The sequence below is a fragment of the Chlorocebus sabaeus genome, chromosome 24 (genome assembly GCF_047675955.1).
Source record: "Chlorocebus sabaeus isolate Y175 chromosome 24, mChlSab1.0.hap1, whole genome shotgun sequence".
NCBI classification, from domain to species: domain Eukaryota; kingdom Metazoa; phylum Chordata; class Mammalia; order Primates; family Cercopithecidae; genus Chlorocebus; species Chlorocebus sabaeus.
Window position 1 is genome coordinate 54,202,818 of NC_132927.1, and position 15,821 is coordinate 54,218,638.

Here is a 15,821-nt window from a genome sequence, read left to right on the forward strand (position 1 = left end):
TCAGGAAGCTGGCAGGTAGCACTGAGCAATGTGGGGTTCAGCATTGAGAGGCTAAACAGCCTAGGGTCCCTGGTTTCTAGATACTAAAAAAAAAAAAAAAAAGCACCTTGATCTAATGAGAGCTCTGGGGTGAGTGGGTTTCCCTGTCACCAGGTTTGTGGATGGAGAGGCTGTTCTTTCTTTCTTTCTTTCTTTTTTTTTTTTTTTTTTTGAGACAGAGTCTCGCTCTGTTGCCGACTGGAGTGCAGTGGCACGATCTCGGCTCCCTGCGAGCTCCGCCTCCCGGGTTTACGCCATTCTCCTGCCTCAGCCTCCCGAGTAGCTGGGACTACAGGCGCCCGCCAAGACACCTGGCTAATTTTTTGTGTTTTAGTAGAGACGGGGTTTCACCGTGTTAGCCAGGATGGTCTCGATCTCCTGACCTCGTGATCCACCCGCCTCGGCCTCCCAAAGTGCTGGGATTACAAGCGTGAGCCACCGCGCCCAGCCGAGGCTGTTATTTCAACAGCTGGAACTGCTCCTGCACGTCCACTGTGGAGTCCTCATAGCGATGAGAGTCTGGCCTGGCCCCACTGCTGTGTGTGAACCAAGGACTGTTGCCTGCGTGTGAGGCGGCAGAGGAAATTGGGCTTCTCGGGAAGAGAGGAAGATGTTGCTTCATCTGAGCAGGGCCGAGCATTTGGCCCTGGTGCTGGGAAGGAAAGACATTGAGGAGGAGGCCTGGGAGGGAAACAGGGACTGGTTTCAGGTGTCCTCGCCTGGCATGGCAGAACTAGGAAGCTGTGATGTTCCCCTTCCTGGTCTCACATCTTGGGGTTCACACTTGACCTATGTTCCCCTCATCTCATTCCTCAGCTTTCCAGCCCCACCACGACCCTAGAAAATATAGCAAAAGACTAAAAACAGACTTCCACCGAGAGCGTGACACTAGCGCTCTAATCACCAGTCTGTAAAGTTTATAAAGGGCCTGTATGAGGCTCCTATTGGCCGCTGTCACAAATTACCACGCATTGCATGGTTTCATTCAACACACATTTATTATCTTATCCTGCAGATCAACAGTCTGAAAATTAAGTTGTTGACTGGGCTGTATTCCTTCTAAAGGCTTTAGGGGGAGACTCCCTTTTCTTGCCTTTTCCAGCTTTTAGAAGCCACCTCCCTCCCTTGGCTTGTAGCCCCTTCCTTCATCTTTACAGCCAGTGGTATAGCATCTTCCAGTCTTCCTCTGCCTTTTTCACCCTGTCACCTCTGCATCTGTCATGTCATCTCTTTCTCTAATTCTGGCCCTCCTACCTCCCTCTTGTAAAGTTTCTTGGGTTGATATTGGGCCCACCTGGATAATCCAGGTTCATCTTTCCACCTCAAAAGCCTTGCCTTTGGCACACCTGTAAAGTATCTTTTGCCACAGAAGGTGAACATCTTTGGGGGGCTCATTTTCTGCCTACCACAGGGTCAGATAATAAATGTTTTAGCTGTTGCAGGCCATACCATCTCTCTGTCACAACTGGTTACCTCTGTAGTGGTGGCACAAGTGCAGTCATAGGCAAATGTCAACGAATGGGCATGCGCCCCAGTAAACCGTAGCTCTACCGTTGCAGAGAGGGTTGGGTTGCTGACCCCAGTGCTAGTGTTCTTAATCACTGCTCTGCTTGCTGGGCTGAGCCAGTAGAGTTATGTTGACTGCCAACCCCCACCTCCCAAGTGTGGGCTTTGTCTCCCCAGTAGATCCATGGAGCCTGGGTTTACCTCCCTGTAAAATTCTTGGGCACTGCTTGTATCATATGCCAAGTGAATCCAGAAAGCTTTTTACTGGGTGCAACATCCTTGCATGTACAAAGAGCTTTGGGGCTGGGTGCAGTGGCTTACGCCTGTAATCCCAGTACTTTGGGAGACCGAGGCGGGTGGATCACCTGACGTCAGGAGTTCAAGACCATCCTGGCCAACATGGTGAAGCCCTGTCTCTACTAAAAATATAAAAATTAGCCAAGTGTGGTGGTGCGCACCTGTAGTCCCAGCTACTTGGGAGGCTGAGGCAAGAGAATCGCTTGAACCTGGGAGGTGGAGGCTGCAGTGAGCTGAGATCGTGCCACTGCACTCCAGTCTGGGCAACAGGGTGAGACTGTCTCAAAAACAAACAAAAACACAAAGGGTTTTGGTATTCACTTTCTTTTGGCTCTGAGGCAAGCAGCATAGCTTAGGCACATTTGCTGTGTGGCATTTTGCTACCTCCTGAAGCCCAGGACGTCTGTCCTGATAGCAAATGGATCTGCTCTAAGTGAAGTATGCTGTGCTTTGTGGATATAGGAACAACTGAGAGTTGTTGGAAAAGGCCTTTGGGGTTTTGTAAGGGTGAGCCTGTCAGGTTTTAGAATTCATGGCCCTCATCAGAAATGAATGTGAGCCTTTGTGGCTGGGCGTTCACCTCAGTGGGCAGGAGCTGTGGATGGGGACCCCTTCCCAAGGGGGAAACGGGGAAACTAAGTCTGGATTCCTAGTTTGGGAGTTGCTGGTCTTTGTATTTCTGGCTCTCTCCAGTCTCTGTATCTCGTTCCCCTTATTCATGGTTCATACATGCTGTTCCCCTTTTCCTGGAAGGCTTCTCTACCTCCTGGGTTCAAACAGTTCTCCCGCCTCAGCCTCCCAAATAGCTGGGACTACAGGTGTGTGACCCCATGCCTGGTTAATTTTTTATTTGTGGAGATGGGGTCTCATTATGTTGTCCAGGCTGGTTTTGAACTCCTGACCTCAAGCAATCATCCTGTCTTGGCCTTCCAAAGTGCTGGGATTACAGATGTTGAGACACCGCACCTGGCCGGCTTCTCCTTCCTTTCTTCAGCTAGTTAACTGGCTCCTCAGCCTTCAGATCTCCGCTCTTTGTTGTCTTCTCAGAGAAGCTCTCTCTGCTGTCCCTGACCAGGTTCAGCCCCTGAGCATAGGCTTTTATGGTGCCAGCTCTCCCTTCATCGCCCTTGTCAGAGTTGGCCATTTTACTTTTATTTGTGATTATGTGGTTAGTTTCTATCTCCTTCCCTTGACTTTTAAGTTCTAGCCATAACTCCGGAGGGTGATGGCTGTACCCACTTTGGACTCACTCCTCAAATGCCCAGTGATTAGCATCATTCCCTGCATGTATTAGTCACTCAGTAAACATTTGTTGGATAGATAAATGAATGACCCGTAGCGAATATATTCTCCTCTATAAAATATAGGCAGTAATATCTCCTCTAACCTCAAGAGAGGGTTGAGAATTACATACAAACATTTTGAAGGGACCAGACCTTACCCAGGTATAAGGAACTACCCATGATTGAGCATTCAGTCCGTGCAGGGCAAAGATATTCTGACATTCCCTTATATTGACCCAAGTTCAAATTCAAGGGGGAGGTGGTGAGTTCTCACGTGGGCAGGCTTGCAGTGGTGGTGCAGGGCCCGGCTTGCCTGGGTCTAATCTCCTGGTCCCACCTCTCTCAACTGTGATGGGGCGTAAGCACTTGGCCTCTGGGGCTCAAGGCTGGCTCATTGCCTCAGTATTCGGATCACCCAGGGGTTATCTGCCTGGGCTGGGCCCTGGCTCTGGGGGTCTCTGGCTTCATACTGCATTCTGTCCAGGACCTCTGGTCTCTTTTACCCCAGAGATCTCTGTCACAGGCAGGGACATAGATATGTCACCCTGTGAGGCTATTGGAGTTATTAAGATGGGGAATGCTGAAAGATTAGATTTATGATAGCCAATGGTGGATTATGAAGAATAATTTATCAAATGTCAGTGCCCGTGGCCTACAATTTACAGAAGATTTGCTTAAACTGAGGAGATCTGATTGGACTGTCCCCTCCCCCATCATGAATGAATGACAGCTCTAATGGATGGCTTCCCAGGCTGGCCAGCCATACTGGGTGTTTATCTGCTTTTTATTAATCATTATTATCACAACATTTCCATAGAGTCCCTTCATCCACAGCTCGCAAGGTACCCAGCACCCGGGAGGCTCCTTAGCCACCGTGAAGGAACTCTAGCCACTTCTGGGAGGTGTTTCAGCTACTCTGGATCAGCTGGAGGGCCCAAAGTCCCCTCTCCCTGATGAGAACAGGGAAAATCTAACCTTAATTCCATTCATCCGTTAGGAAATACCTACCGAGTCCCATCAGGTATAAGGTGCTTTTGATACAGTGCTGAACGAAAGCAGACGTCTGTAGTCTAGAAGAGAAGAGGAGAATTAAGCAAATATAAAGAGCTAAATGAGCAGCCGTGGCGATTGCTCTCAAGGAAGGTGCATGAACCCTGAGAATGTACGCAGGGGAGGCTTCTCTGAGGAGGTGATTGTTCAGCTGTGATTGGAAGAATGAGTGGGGGAAGGGAGCCTTTTGGCCAGAGGGGACAGTGTGTGCAAAGGCCCCATGGGGCATGCAGAGAGCATGCTGGTGGCTGAACGAGGTCATATGTTTCTAGTGGAGGGAGGAGGGTGGGGCAGGAGAGGTAGGCTGGGTCAGTCCCCATGGGTCACGTTCAGGATTTTGGCTCTGGGAAGCTGGTGTAGTGACTTATGTAGAGAGATCAGCTTAAGTTTGGGAAACTCACCTTAGCTGCATGTGGAGGCTGGATTGGAAGAGGAAGGGCAGGCCGGTGAGGAGGTCATTGTAGTCTCTGGGGAAATGAGGATGGTGGTTAACACTCACTGATGGAACCAGACTGAGAGGCCAGAACTGCTGACTCTGTGCCCAGCACTCTCATTGTAGCACTCTGTCCTCATAACTGGAGGCATCGCGTGAGTCACCCACTGCTACTGCAGTTATTGGGGGGCTACTATAGGCTCTATTCCAGACCCTTTATGTATGTGGTTTCGTATGACCCTATGAGGTCAATATTAAAATAACCATTTTGCAGATAAGGAAACTGAAGTACAGTGGATCTGAGCCTCGGCAGTTTGACCTAGAACCTGCACTGGAATCACCAAGCCTTATAGGTTCTCAGGCTAGACTGTCCTGACGAGCTGCTGGGCGTGTCTCAGAGTATACACACAGCCATCCTGGAGTATGGGTGCCCCTGGCTTCTTTTTTCCCTACCTGTCAGCCGCTGGTCACCATCTTGAGGGAGGAAAGAAGCTTGGTCTGACCTGTGATGCCCTTGACAGAGCCATGTGGGCAATGGCCTTGTGCCAGGAGGCCCTTCAGCAATTGGCAAGCATTGTGCCAGCCTCAGTGCAGGAACAGTTTTGTAATTTCTGGGGTTGGCCCTTGTCAGGAGGGCCTCAGGTTCTGCTGCTGGCCCTTCATTTTCTTTTCAGCTTGGCAACAGCGATAGCTAATGGCTCTGCAGAACCAATAGTTCGATCTTTTGGAACCCCAGAAAGAACACAAACTCCATGGAAGACAAGGTCGGAGTGTCCTTGAGCTGTTATTGCCATTATTATTTTTATTATAATAAATTGCTCTGAGTGAAAGCTGGTGATGAGGGGTATTCCCACCTTGAGGCAGGGCAGCTGTTGAGTGGGGCGGAGGCCCGGACAAGGAGTGAGGAGGGAGAGTGACACTTGATGCCTGTTCTCCCCTCTGATCACCATGGTCACATCAGAGGTGTCCTCTTCTTACCTTGCTGGACATTTCTTTCAGGATTGGAGGAAGCAGCAATGTGCAGGAAGCACTGTCTCCAGCAGGCCCTGCTAAAATACAAGTGTGTTTTTCTGAGAGGCTGTTGCCTTTGGAGGTCTCCTCATGGCCAGAGACTGTGTTAAGTACACTCTATGTAATTAACATGGTTCCTGTCATATGATGGTCCTGCAGTAAATATGTGTTGACTGATCGGCTTAGGCTAAGGAATAGCAAATTGGTTTCATTTCATATATGAACTCTGGTCACTTTGTAGTGGCTGCCTGGGGCACTGTGTTGAGATTCCAAGGCACCATCTGGGCTCATCAGGAATGGACTAGTGATGTCTGGCATGGGTGTGCTTGGGGTGTATTAGTTAGCTATTGCCACATAACAAATTACCCACATCCCACCGCCAAAACTTAGTGACTTAAATCAATAAACATTTGTTATCTTACGGTTTCTGTGGGTCAGGAATTTGGGATGCTCTGGCTGAGTTGTGAGGTTGCAGTCCTATGGAGGCCTGGCAGGGGCCGGAGGATTGTTTCCAAGACGGCTCACTGTTGTCAGGAGGCCTCGGTTCCTTGCCGCATGGACCTCTCTGCAGTCTGCATGAGTGTCACTATGTCATGGCAGCTCACTTCTCCCAGAGCAAGCAATCCAAGGGTGAGTGAGAGGCTTGTCACCGCCTTTATGACTTAGTCTTGGAAGTCACACACTATCGCTTCTTCTGTGTGTTCTTTGTTGGGAGTGGGTCATTAATTCCAGCTCGCACTAAAGGGAGGGGAATAGGCGCCCCCTCTCAAAGGGAGGAGTATTTAAACATTTGTGGACACGTTTCATTTAGTTAATTAATTTTTAACATCCAGTTGGTACCAAAATATTCTGTTAACACCATGCTTAGGACACTCCATTGGTTTCTCACCCTTTTTCTCCCTAATAATTAATTAATTGTAGAGACAGGATCTTGCTGTGTTGCCCAGGTTGATCTTGAACTCCTAGCCTCAAGCAGTCCTCTTGCTTCAGCCTTCCAAAGTGCTGGGATTGCAGGCATCAGCCTCCATACCTGGCCATTGTGAACATATTTTAAAACGACCCCGGGGAAGTGAGTGTGCTTGTGCCACTTACTTGCTGTCACCATCAGGTGTCACCTTGGAAGATACAGGAATAATCCTGAAGAGGTGGGTTACAAATCAGACATGTTTAAAGGGGAGGGGCAGGAATTGCAGCAAAAGCAGGTATTGGCTGATAGGGCAATGACAAGATATAGGGGTATCTGGGGCAGGTCCCTGGGAAGTGGTGCAGGGAGAACTGGTTGGGTTCCAAATGGAGGTGGTGGAGAGGTAGTGGTGGGTTTTCTGCCCAAGGCAGACATCAGAGTTTTGCAGAGTCCTAGATAGCTGGAGTTATTGTGTCTGCCTTGGGCTGGGGGTGGGAAAGGGGGGTGAAACTCTCTCCAGCCACTTCCATTAGTGCAGACGGAGACTTGTCTCCGCTCGCCAGGCTCCAGCGGATGGCAGCTGGCACCCAGCCAGGTATAGGGCAGGCCAACTCGAGACTGCGGGAGCCAGATGTTATTCGCTGCTGATGCCATGGTAACCTGCCCCGAGTTGGTTCTGCCCCAGGTGCCCTAAGTGGGAACTGCTTGGTCTTGGCGTCCAGGCCCGGGCTTGCCTGCTTTGAGGCAGGCTTCCGTCTGCATCTGGAGCCAGGCAGTTCGGGGTTTGTGAGATGCATTATTGATACGGTGATGTAATTTCTAAAACCAAAATTGGCCTGACGTGACCGAGTATGGGAACAACAGGCTGGAGTATTTGAAAGTGGGCCATCGCGGAAGAATTCAGCCGTCCCCCATCCTGTGACTGGGGGGCCCCTTCCCTGAGGGCCCTGAGGCTGGCCACGCTGCAGCATCTGGAGGGGCTGTTTAAGATACTCCAAGCAAAACTCCCCAGGAGGCGTAGTGTGGTTTCTCCAGAAGATCCTGACTTCCTGTCCCCTTATTGTGGTCTTGGCCGGTGCTTGGCTGTGCAGTGTGGCAGTTTGGTAACACTGCCCTGGCTTCATGGGACTCTGCAGGGTGGTTTCTGGACAGTTTCTTACTCTGCCCTTTGACTTGGGTATGATGTCACTTGGTCTCCTAATTCCCAGGCTCATGAAGCCAGACTGCTGAGGACCTAACTGCCCCAGATTTGCCAAGCCCCTAGGGGATGACACATTTTTTCTTACCCCCCCCGGTGCTTTTTTGCTCATTAAATGACAAACACTTCCTCGCTTCACATATCGCGCGCGCACACACACACACACACAGAAAGAAACCAAACGATAAAAAGCCAGAGAAACTCTTTTTCTGATTATTTTTCCTTTTCCAGACAGGGACATCGATATATTTGAATCATGGGCCGACAGTAATTAAAAAGCACGTAACTAGTCATATTAAAATGCAGTTGTTTTACTTAACTGATTTTGCCGCTAGACCCAGAGCGGGGGAAGAAAAGAAATGGGGAAAGAAAAGCTTAGAAAGGGAGGCAAGTTTCTGTGAGTGACTGGAGGCAGCTGAGGGCCCTGCTTGAATCTAATTGCTGCAAATGCTGCAGTTTGTTTCTGGTAATGGTTTTCTGCTGAAAGGGCTGGGGGACGAGGCCTGATTGGAAGGGGGTGGCGTTTGTTTCAGCTGCATGGGGGGTATAATTCTGCTTTCGGGACAGGGTCTATTTTTCCTTACCATCTATCAGCATAAAGTACTTCCACTGAACACTTTGAATCAAGGTTCCATTTAGAGATACTTTATTCATATTTAATTACAGGCTGCAGCACCAATCTTTAATTACCTTTTTTATAAGCCAGCTACGAACATCCACTAGCAATCAATTATCATGTGTGTGTATGTGTGTGTGCTTGCTTAAGCACAGGAGGGTGTGGGCGTGTGACTTGCTTCCTGATAGAGAAGGAAAAGATGGCTGCAGGGACACTGGGGAGGGGGTGGGGTAGGGTGTCTGTGTGACAGGTTTCCGGTGCCCGGTGAAGGGTGCATCCTCATTCCCCACACCTGTCTTTGTTTCTGCTGGTGGTACTGGGGATGTGGGCAAGTCCTCACAGCTGGGTCTTGTTCAGGTGCTGAGTTGGCCACTGGGCTTGGGGGCTATCTTGAGGCCCCCTTGAGTCCCCTGGTGGGGATGGGGAATTGTGGGAGGCCTCCTTCATGTCCTCTGGGGATGTGGTGGACCAGACTTCCTCTCACCCTAGAGATTAGGATCTGCTCGCCTCAGCTCTTTCTTTTCCTCACCTCCCTGCGGGGTGCTCTTGGCAGCTGTTCCTGCTACACAGCCCTAGTGATGCCATGTCACTCTTCAGTTGCAATGACTCTGCAGTGCCCCTGCAATGACACGGGCTTGGAGACTGGTTGTCCTTCTCAGACAGTGAGCACATGTTCCTGGGAGTCAGGCGGTGGCTTGGGGGTAAGGAGTGAGGCCAGATGACCCCCAAATCCCTTTTCAGTGGGAAGATTGGGCCATTTTAGCTGCCTGGGAGATGAGCATGTGAGTTCACAGCTCTGCTCCAGAAAACCCTCTGCTTGGTGCTCCTTCAGGAACTCCAGAGAGCTTGCAAAGGGACTTGGTGTTGATCTCATTATGTAACAGCTAGGGACATTGCCGAGGTTTTACCTTCCCTTCCATTCCTGGGTCCCTGTCCCAGCAAGGGGGTGGGGAGGGGACGGAACTCACACTTACTGGGTCTCTTAGGGGTGCTGGGCACCACGTCTGTGTTTTTTTCACTTATGCCTGCTGGGGCCTGAGAATATTATGTCCATCAGAGCCCCTTCTGTTGTGTGTGGCAGAAAACTGAAACTTACCTAAGCAGACAAAGGAATCACAGGGTCGGTACTCAGGCATGGCTGGATCGAGAGGCTCAAATGTTGTGGCCTGGGTTCACTCCCTGTCTCTTGGTACTCTGCTTTCTTCTTTGTTGCTACCATGTGACCCTCAGCAGTTCTACTCCAGGCTTATATTTTTATGTTCAAGTTCCATTGAGAAAAATATCCCTTCTATATCAAACAAAAGTAAAATGATTGAGTCTGATTGGACCAGTTGAGTTACCTGTACATCTCTGAACTAATGCACGTGGCCAGAGATATTCAGGGCCCTGATTGGCCAGGCCAGGGCCTCACACCTGCCTTGGAGGAACAGATGTGGTTTTTCTATTTTGCAAAGCTGCATGTTTGATTTGGATTCATAGGAATGTGGGAACAGGAAGGTCTAGCCATTTCAAAGGGGAGAAAAAGTTGATTCAATTCTTCTCCAGTGGAATAGTGGATTCAGTCATTCAACAAATTTGTTTGGCACCAACTAGTCCCAGCCATGTTCTAGGGAGTTGCAGGGAATTCAGCAGTGAACAGAACAGACAAAAATCTTTGCCCACTTGGAGCTGATGTCCTAATGGGGTTTATAGGGATGATGATCCCGTTGTTTCCCCATCCCAAGTCCAGGCCCAAGATAAAGGGTTCTTATGCTGAGAAACTCAGGGTGACTGGGTGGATGACAAGGGAAGAATTTTGCCATTGGGAGTCTAGAACTCACAAAGGAGAAGAAAAGACAAGTGTGTTTTTCAGGGAGCAGGGAGAACCAGACACTGGGAGAGATACAAATAACAAACCAACCAGGATGAAGGGGGCCAGGGAAGCGAATCCCATACCCATCTCTCCTGACGGAGAAGCGTAGGCCTTTCCTCATGTGACCTGGGCCTTTGGTCTGGGCAGGATGTTGATAAATGGGGATGGAGTTTAGTGAAAGCTACAACAATGATGACAGGGCTGGAGGGAGTGATTTATGAGAGGAGTTTAGGAAAGTGATGGTGTAGCCTAGCAAATGGGGTGGGATGGTGGCTGTGGGTCATGTGACATCTGAAGTCCAAGGAGAGGGGTGGAGGGGCAGGGCAGAGTGGCTGCTGCAGTAATGGGGACTAAGGGAGGAAGGGCTGCACAGACTGAATAGACTTCAAAGCATGAGGGCCTAGGAGGGTGGGCCAGGAGAGCAGGCATCTCTACATGCTTGTGTGTGTGTGTGTGTGTGTGCATGTCTGGATTTTCCAGGATTGTGAGGCTGTACAGAGGCTTAAAGAAATGGAGAGAATTAGGATGTCAGCCTTGGCCAATCTTGGAAAAGACCTTTAGGGGCCTCTTTCCTAGTTGGCAGAATATTTGGATCTGGACCATGTAGGTGTGACCACTCAAGTCAGGGAATTTTATTTTCTTGAGGAATATTGGTATGGCATTTCTAAGAGGGAAGGAAGAAAGAAGAAGGAAGAGTAAGGAGTATATTTTCCACTTCATAGAAAAAGAAAGGCACAGAAAAGGCAAAGGGCTTTGCTCAGGCCTACTTTGAGTGGCATCGCAGGTGATGACCTAGAGCAAAGTTCTGGCTTGCAGCCCTGGGGTCTCTGCTCGAGTGGCCAGGCTGGGAGTGGACTTGGTCACCCATGCTGAGGCTGCTGCTCAGGCAGGAACAAAAGGTGGTTGTTGGTCTGGGGCCTCCGCCCAGGATTCTTTGAGCTCCCCTGGTTGGTAGAATGGAAACGTCCTCTGTCTGATCCCTGTCTGGGGCTGAGATACTGGGCTGCCCCGGGCCCACGTTCTGTTAATGCTGGATTGTCCATATGTGAGAGCCCAGGAGGCACAGCGGTGGATAGTGCAATGGGCAGATAAAGCTCAGTTCTGAACAGCACTTCTTTAACCTTTGATGTAGGTGCTTAGGGGCCCGTGCACAGGTATGAGGATGTGCCTTCCATGCACATCTTCTGTCCCCCTCCCTCTATATGCCTACCGTTCGTGAATGTCCAGCAGCGGAGGACCAGGCAAGACCTGGTCCTGGTATACAACTGATAAAGCAAAAAATCTGTCCTCGGGGCTGGGTGCAGTGGCTCATGCCTGTAATCCTAGCACTTTGGGAGGCTGAGGTGGGCGGGTCACTTGAGGTGAGGAATTTGAGACCAGCCTGCCAACATGGTGAAACACCATCTCTATTAAAAAATACAAAGATTAGCTGGGTGTGGTGTCACACACCTGTAACCCCAGCTACTTAGGAGACAGAGGCAGGAGAATTGCTTGAACCTGGGGGGCGGAGGCTGCAGTGAGCCAAGATCATGCCACTGCACCCCAGCCTGGTCGACAGCATGGGACTCTGTCTCAACACACACACACACAACACACACACCACACACACACACTTTCTTTCTCTCTCTCTCTCTCTCTCCAATCTGTCCTGGGGGCAGAGGCTGCAGTGAGCCGAGATCATGCCACTGCACTCCAGCCTGGTCTATAGCGCGGGACTCTGTCTGTCTCACCATACACACACACACTCTCTCTCTCTCTCTCTTTCTCTCTCACACACACACACACACAAACACAAATCTGTCCTGGGGGCACTAGGCAGCCCTGACTCTGGCCCGTCTTCCTGACTGCCTCTCACTGAACTGGGTCACCTTTTTAATCGCCCTGTTCTCTCTCTACTCCCGACAGATCCATGATTTGTTCCAGAGCTTCGACGACACCCCTCTGGGGACTGCCTCCCTGGCCCAGGTCCACAAGGCAGTGCTGCATGATGGGCGGACGGTGGCTGTGAAGGTCCAGCACCCAAAGGTGCGGGCTCAGAGCTCGAAGGACATTCTCCTGATGGAGGTGAGAACCCTCCCTTTCTCCTTCCTCTGTCCTCAGTCCACATTTCCCTGGGATCCAGGCTGCCTAGATGGAACTGGTTCAGGCTGGTGTGGATTGTGGCCCTTCGAGCAGCAGAGTGGGAGAGGAGAGCTGAGATCACGACAGAGGAGGTGTTATAACAGCTCCGTGACCACAAAACCCTGTGGCAGCTTGGGTTAGTTCTTGATTTGTCCCTGGGAATTTCCTGTGATAGTCTCAAAACACACTGAGTGGCTGCTAGGGGCCAAGGGGACCTCAGGGGAGGGATGTTGTAGAAATGAGCTAAACCAAAGGTGTGTTTTTTTGTCTACCAAAGGGGTAGACAAAATTACATCTTAATTTGTTAAATTGTAACAAGAGGGAGCATGTGGTCAACAGGGATATAAAAATGACATACAGATCACGTAGAAATATCTATGCAGGTTGCAGGTTTGCTTCTCTGGTAGTTACTTGGAATGAACAAATTCACCTGTCTGAATGGTCCTAGGAAAACCCTTAGTGGACTTTTCTAGCTCTGTGCTCAGAGTAAGGGCAGAAGAGGTGGAACGGCCACTGCTTGAGTCAGTAGCCATCACCCCCCATGGGGAGGTCAGCAATCTGTTTAATTTGTCAGTATGTCCCTTTCTTTCCTTTTCTTGTTTCCCTTCCTTTGCTCCCTTTCCTTACTCTAGACTCTTATTCTTTCAACTCACTTTAACCAAACTTGATGCCTATGTTGAGGGTCTTCTACACCCTGTGCTAGGTGGGTGCTGGGGACACGAGAGTGAGCGAGCCCCATCTTCATCTTGGGACAGTCCTCATTTAGTGGAGACAGGCATGTAAATAGTCACAGCGTGTTTGCACAGTGCCATGTAGCATTGTGCCTGGATAGATGGGGCACCAAGGGGGCTGCAGCAAGATGGTGACTATTGAGATAGCCAGGCAGTGGAAGGACAGCCCAGTGAGTGTGGGGGCCTGACTGCTTGGAGGACAGAGTGTACTTGGATAACTTCAACCTGTTCCGATGGTATGAGCTCAAAGTGGAGATGAGGCTGGGAAGGTAGGTAGGACAGAACACGGGGGGTTTGTATTCCAGGCTAAGGCATAGAATGGTATGCATGGCCAACACTCACTACATATTTGTGGATCTGAGCAGATCTGAGTTTTTTCCTGTAGTCATTGGGAACCATTTAAGAATTTTAATTAGGGGACTGTCATGATCAGATTTGCATTAGAAATAAAAATCTGTTGGGAGTCTGGAGGATGGATCGGAAGGCAGAAAGACTGTAGCCAGGAGATGAATTGAGGGGCTGCTGCATTGGTCTGAGAGAGAAATAATGATGTGCAGTGAGGAGTGTAATGGGGGCAAGGGAGATGGATGCGTTCAAGGGACAGAATAATCAGGATTTGTGACCAGCTTTACACATGGGGTGGGGGCAAGGACTGGTATGAATGAGAAGGAGACAAATATCTTAGGTTTCTGGCTTAAGTGCTTATGTTTAGGCATATTTAACTCTATACAGTAGTTCCCCTTTATCTGTGAAGATACATTCCAAGACCCCCAGTGGATGCCTGAATCCTCAGATAGTGCCCAACCCTATATATGCTGTTTTTTCTTATACATACTGATATGGTTTGGCTATTTCCCCACCCAAATCTCATCTTGAATTGTAGCCCCCATAAGCCCCACGTGTTGTGGGAGGGACCCGGTAGGAGGTGATTGAATCATGGGGGCAGGTCTTTCCCATGCTGTTCTCGTGACAGTGAATAAGTCTCACAAGATCTGATGGTTTTATAAAAGGGCAGTCCCCTGCAAAGGCTCTCTTGCCTGCCACCATGTAAGATGTGCCTTTGCTTCTCCTTGGCCTTCTGCCATGATTGTGAGGCCTCCCTAGCCATGTGGAACTGTGCGTCCATTAAACTTCTTTCTTTTATAAATTATCCAGTCTCAGGTATGTCTTTATTAGCAGCATGAGAACAGACTCATACACATACATACCTGTGATAAAGTTTAATTTATAAATTATGCATAGTAAGAGACTAATAATAAAATATAATTATAAGATATAATTATAATAAGAGTGAGGTGAATGTGGTCTCTTTCTCAAAATGCCTTATTGTATTGTACTCACCTATTTTCAGGACACAGTTGACTTTGGATAACTGAAACCTTGGAAAGCAAAACTATAGAGAAAGGGGACAACTATTTGTCAGTCAGGGTATAGTTGGTGAAAAGAATTTGCTCTACGTATTTCAAACAGGGAATTTAACACAGAAAATGGAGTTTACAAATGATGTAATGGCCAAAAAGCCAAATGGGATGGAGAGACAATTGCCAACAGCAGGAAGCCAAGGCCACCCTCAAGGCAGAGGACAAAGAAAAGATGTAGTTCTCTAGATCCCAGGGCCAGGGACCACAGATAGTAGCTGAGACTGTGGTGAGCTTGTTCCCTGGGAGCCAGATCACAGACATAGGGCCCTTCACTTGGGAGTGGGAGCCACAGATGCTGTTTGAGGCAGAAGAGTTTCCATCTCCTCTTGCCCCCCAGTATGCTAGTATCCCTCAGTGTTGCCTCTGGGCAAAACCTAGGTGGCAGCAAGTTGGCAAGGGAGCCTGGGAAATGGAAGTTCTCAAGAGAGTAAGGGGATTGGGATGCATCTCAGAACGAAGTGAAATGGTCAATGCAGCAACCACATAGGGTAAAATAGTGCTCTTGGCAGTTTTGGATAGGAATATCCCTGTTGGTCTGGAGTCCAGGCTGGAATACAAATTCAGCATTTATGAGTAAAGATACTCTTGATAGATGAATCTGGGGGAATAGTGGAGATCACTCAGAGAAGGTATATAGAGTTTAAAAGACAGCAACAAGAAAAAAGAAGGCAAGGGAAAAAACTGTGCAAAACGTCGTTTGGGGGTGAGCCCAAGAGGATAAGTTCATGAATGGGACTAAGAAAGCATGATCAGAGAGACTGGAGGAGAACCAGATTGTGCAATGCTGCTATATTCAGTGGAGAAAAGTTAAAGATGAAAGCACTATATTAGTTATCTAATGCTGCATAATGAGTCACCTCAAAACACAGTGGCTTAAAACAACAGTCATGTGTTTTGCTCATGAATTCGCAGTTTGGCCAGGGCTTGGTAGAGAAACTCATCTGTTTTATGCAGCACTAGCTGGAGTAGCTTGACTGGGGGCTGGAGTGGCTCATTCCCTGGCTGGCAAGTTGGTGCTAGCTGTTGTCTGGGAGCTTAACTGGGGCTGTGGGCCAGGGCCTTAGTTCCTCTCCGTATCAGCTTCTACATGGCTGCTTGGTCTTCCTCACAGCATGGCAGCTGAGTTCTAAGAGCGAGTGACCCAAGAGAATAAGGCTGAAAGTACATCACAGTTTTGTGACTCAGCCTTGGAAGCCACATAGGATTACTTCTTTCTTACTCTTTTGGATGAAGCAGTCACAAAGGCCCCCTTAGTTAAGTTCAGGGTTGGGGAAATAGACTCTACCTCTTAATGGGAGAGTGGCAGGGTTCTAGAAGTGAATTAGAATGGGAGGTACTGTGGCAGCCATTTTGGAAAAC

At 49.2% G+C, this 15,821-nt stretch overlaps 1 protein-coding gene across 6 annotated transcripts in view; it reads left to right on the forward strand.

The window, feature by feature from the left end:
- ADCK1 (aarF domain containing kinase 1) overlaps positions 1–15,821 on the forward strand; it is a 128,757-nt gene that overhangs the window by 70,357 nt on the left and 42,579 nt on the right. For all 6 annotated transcript variants that reach the window (XM_007987421.3, XM_073011201.1, XM_073011203.1 and 3 more), the window contains one exon: positions 12,095–12,253. In XM_007987421.3, the coding sequence (XP_007985612.1) occupies positions 12,095–12,253 (159 nt within the window). The remainder of the gene's footprint in view (positions 1–12,094; positions 12,254–15,821) is intronic.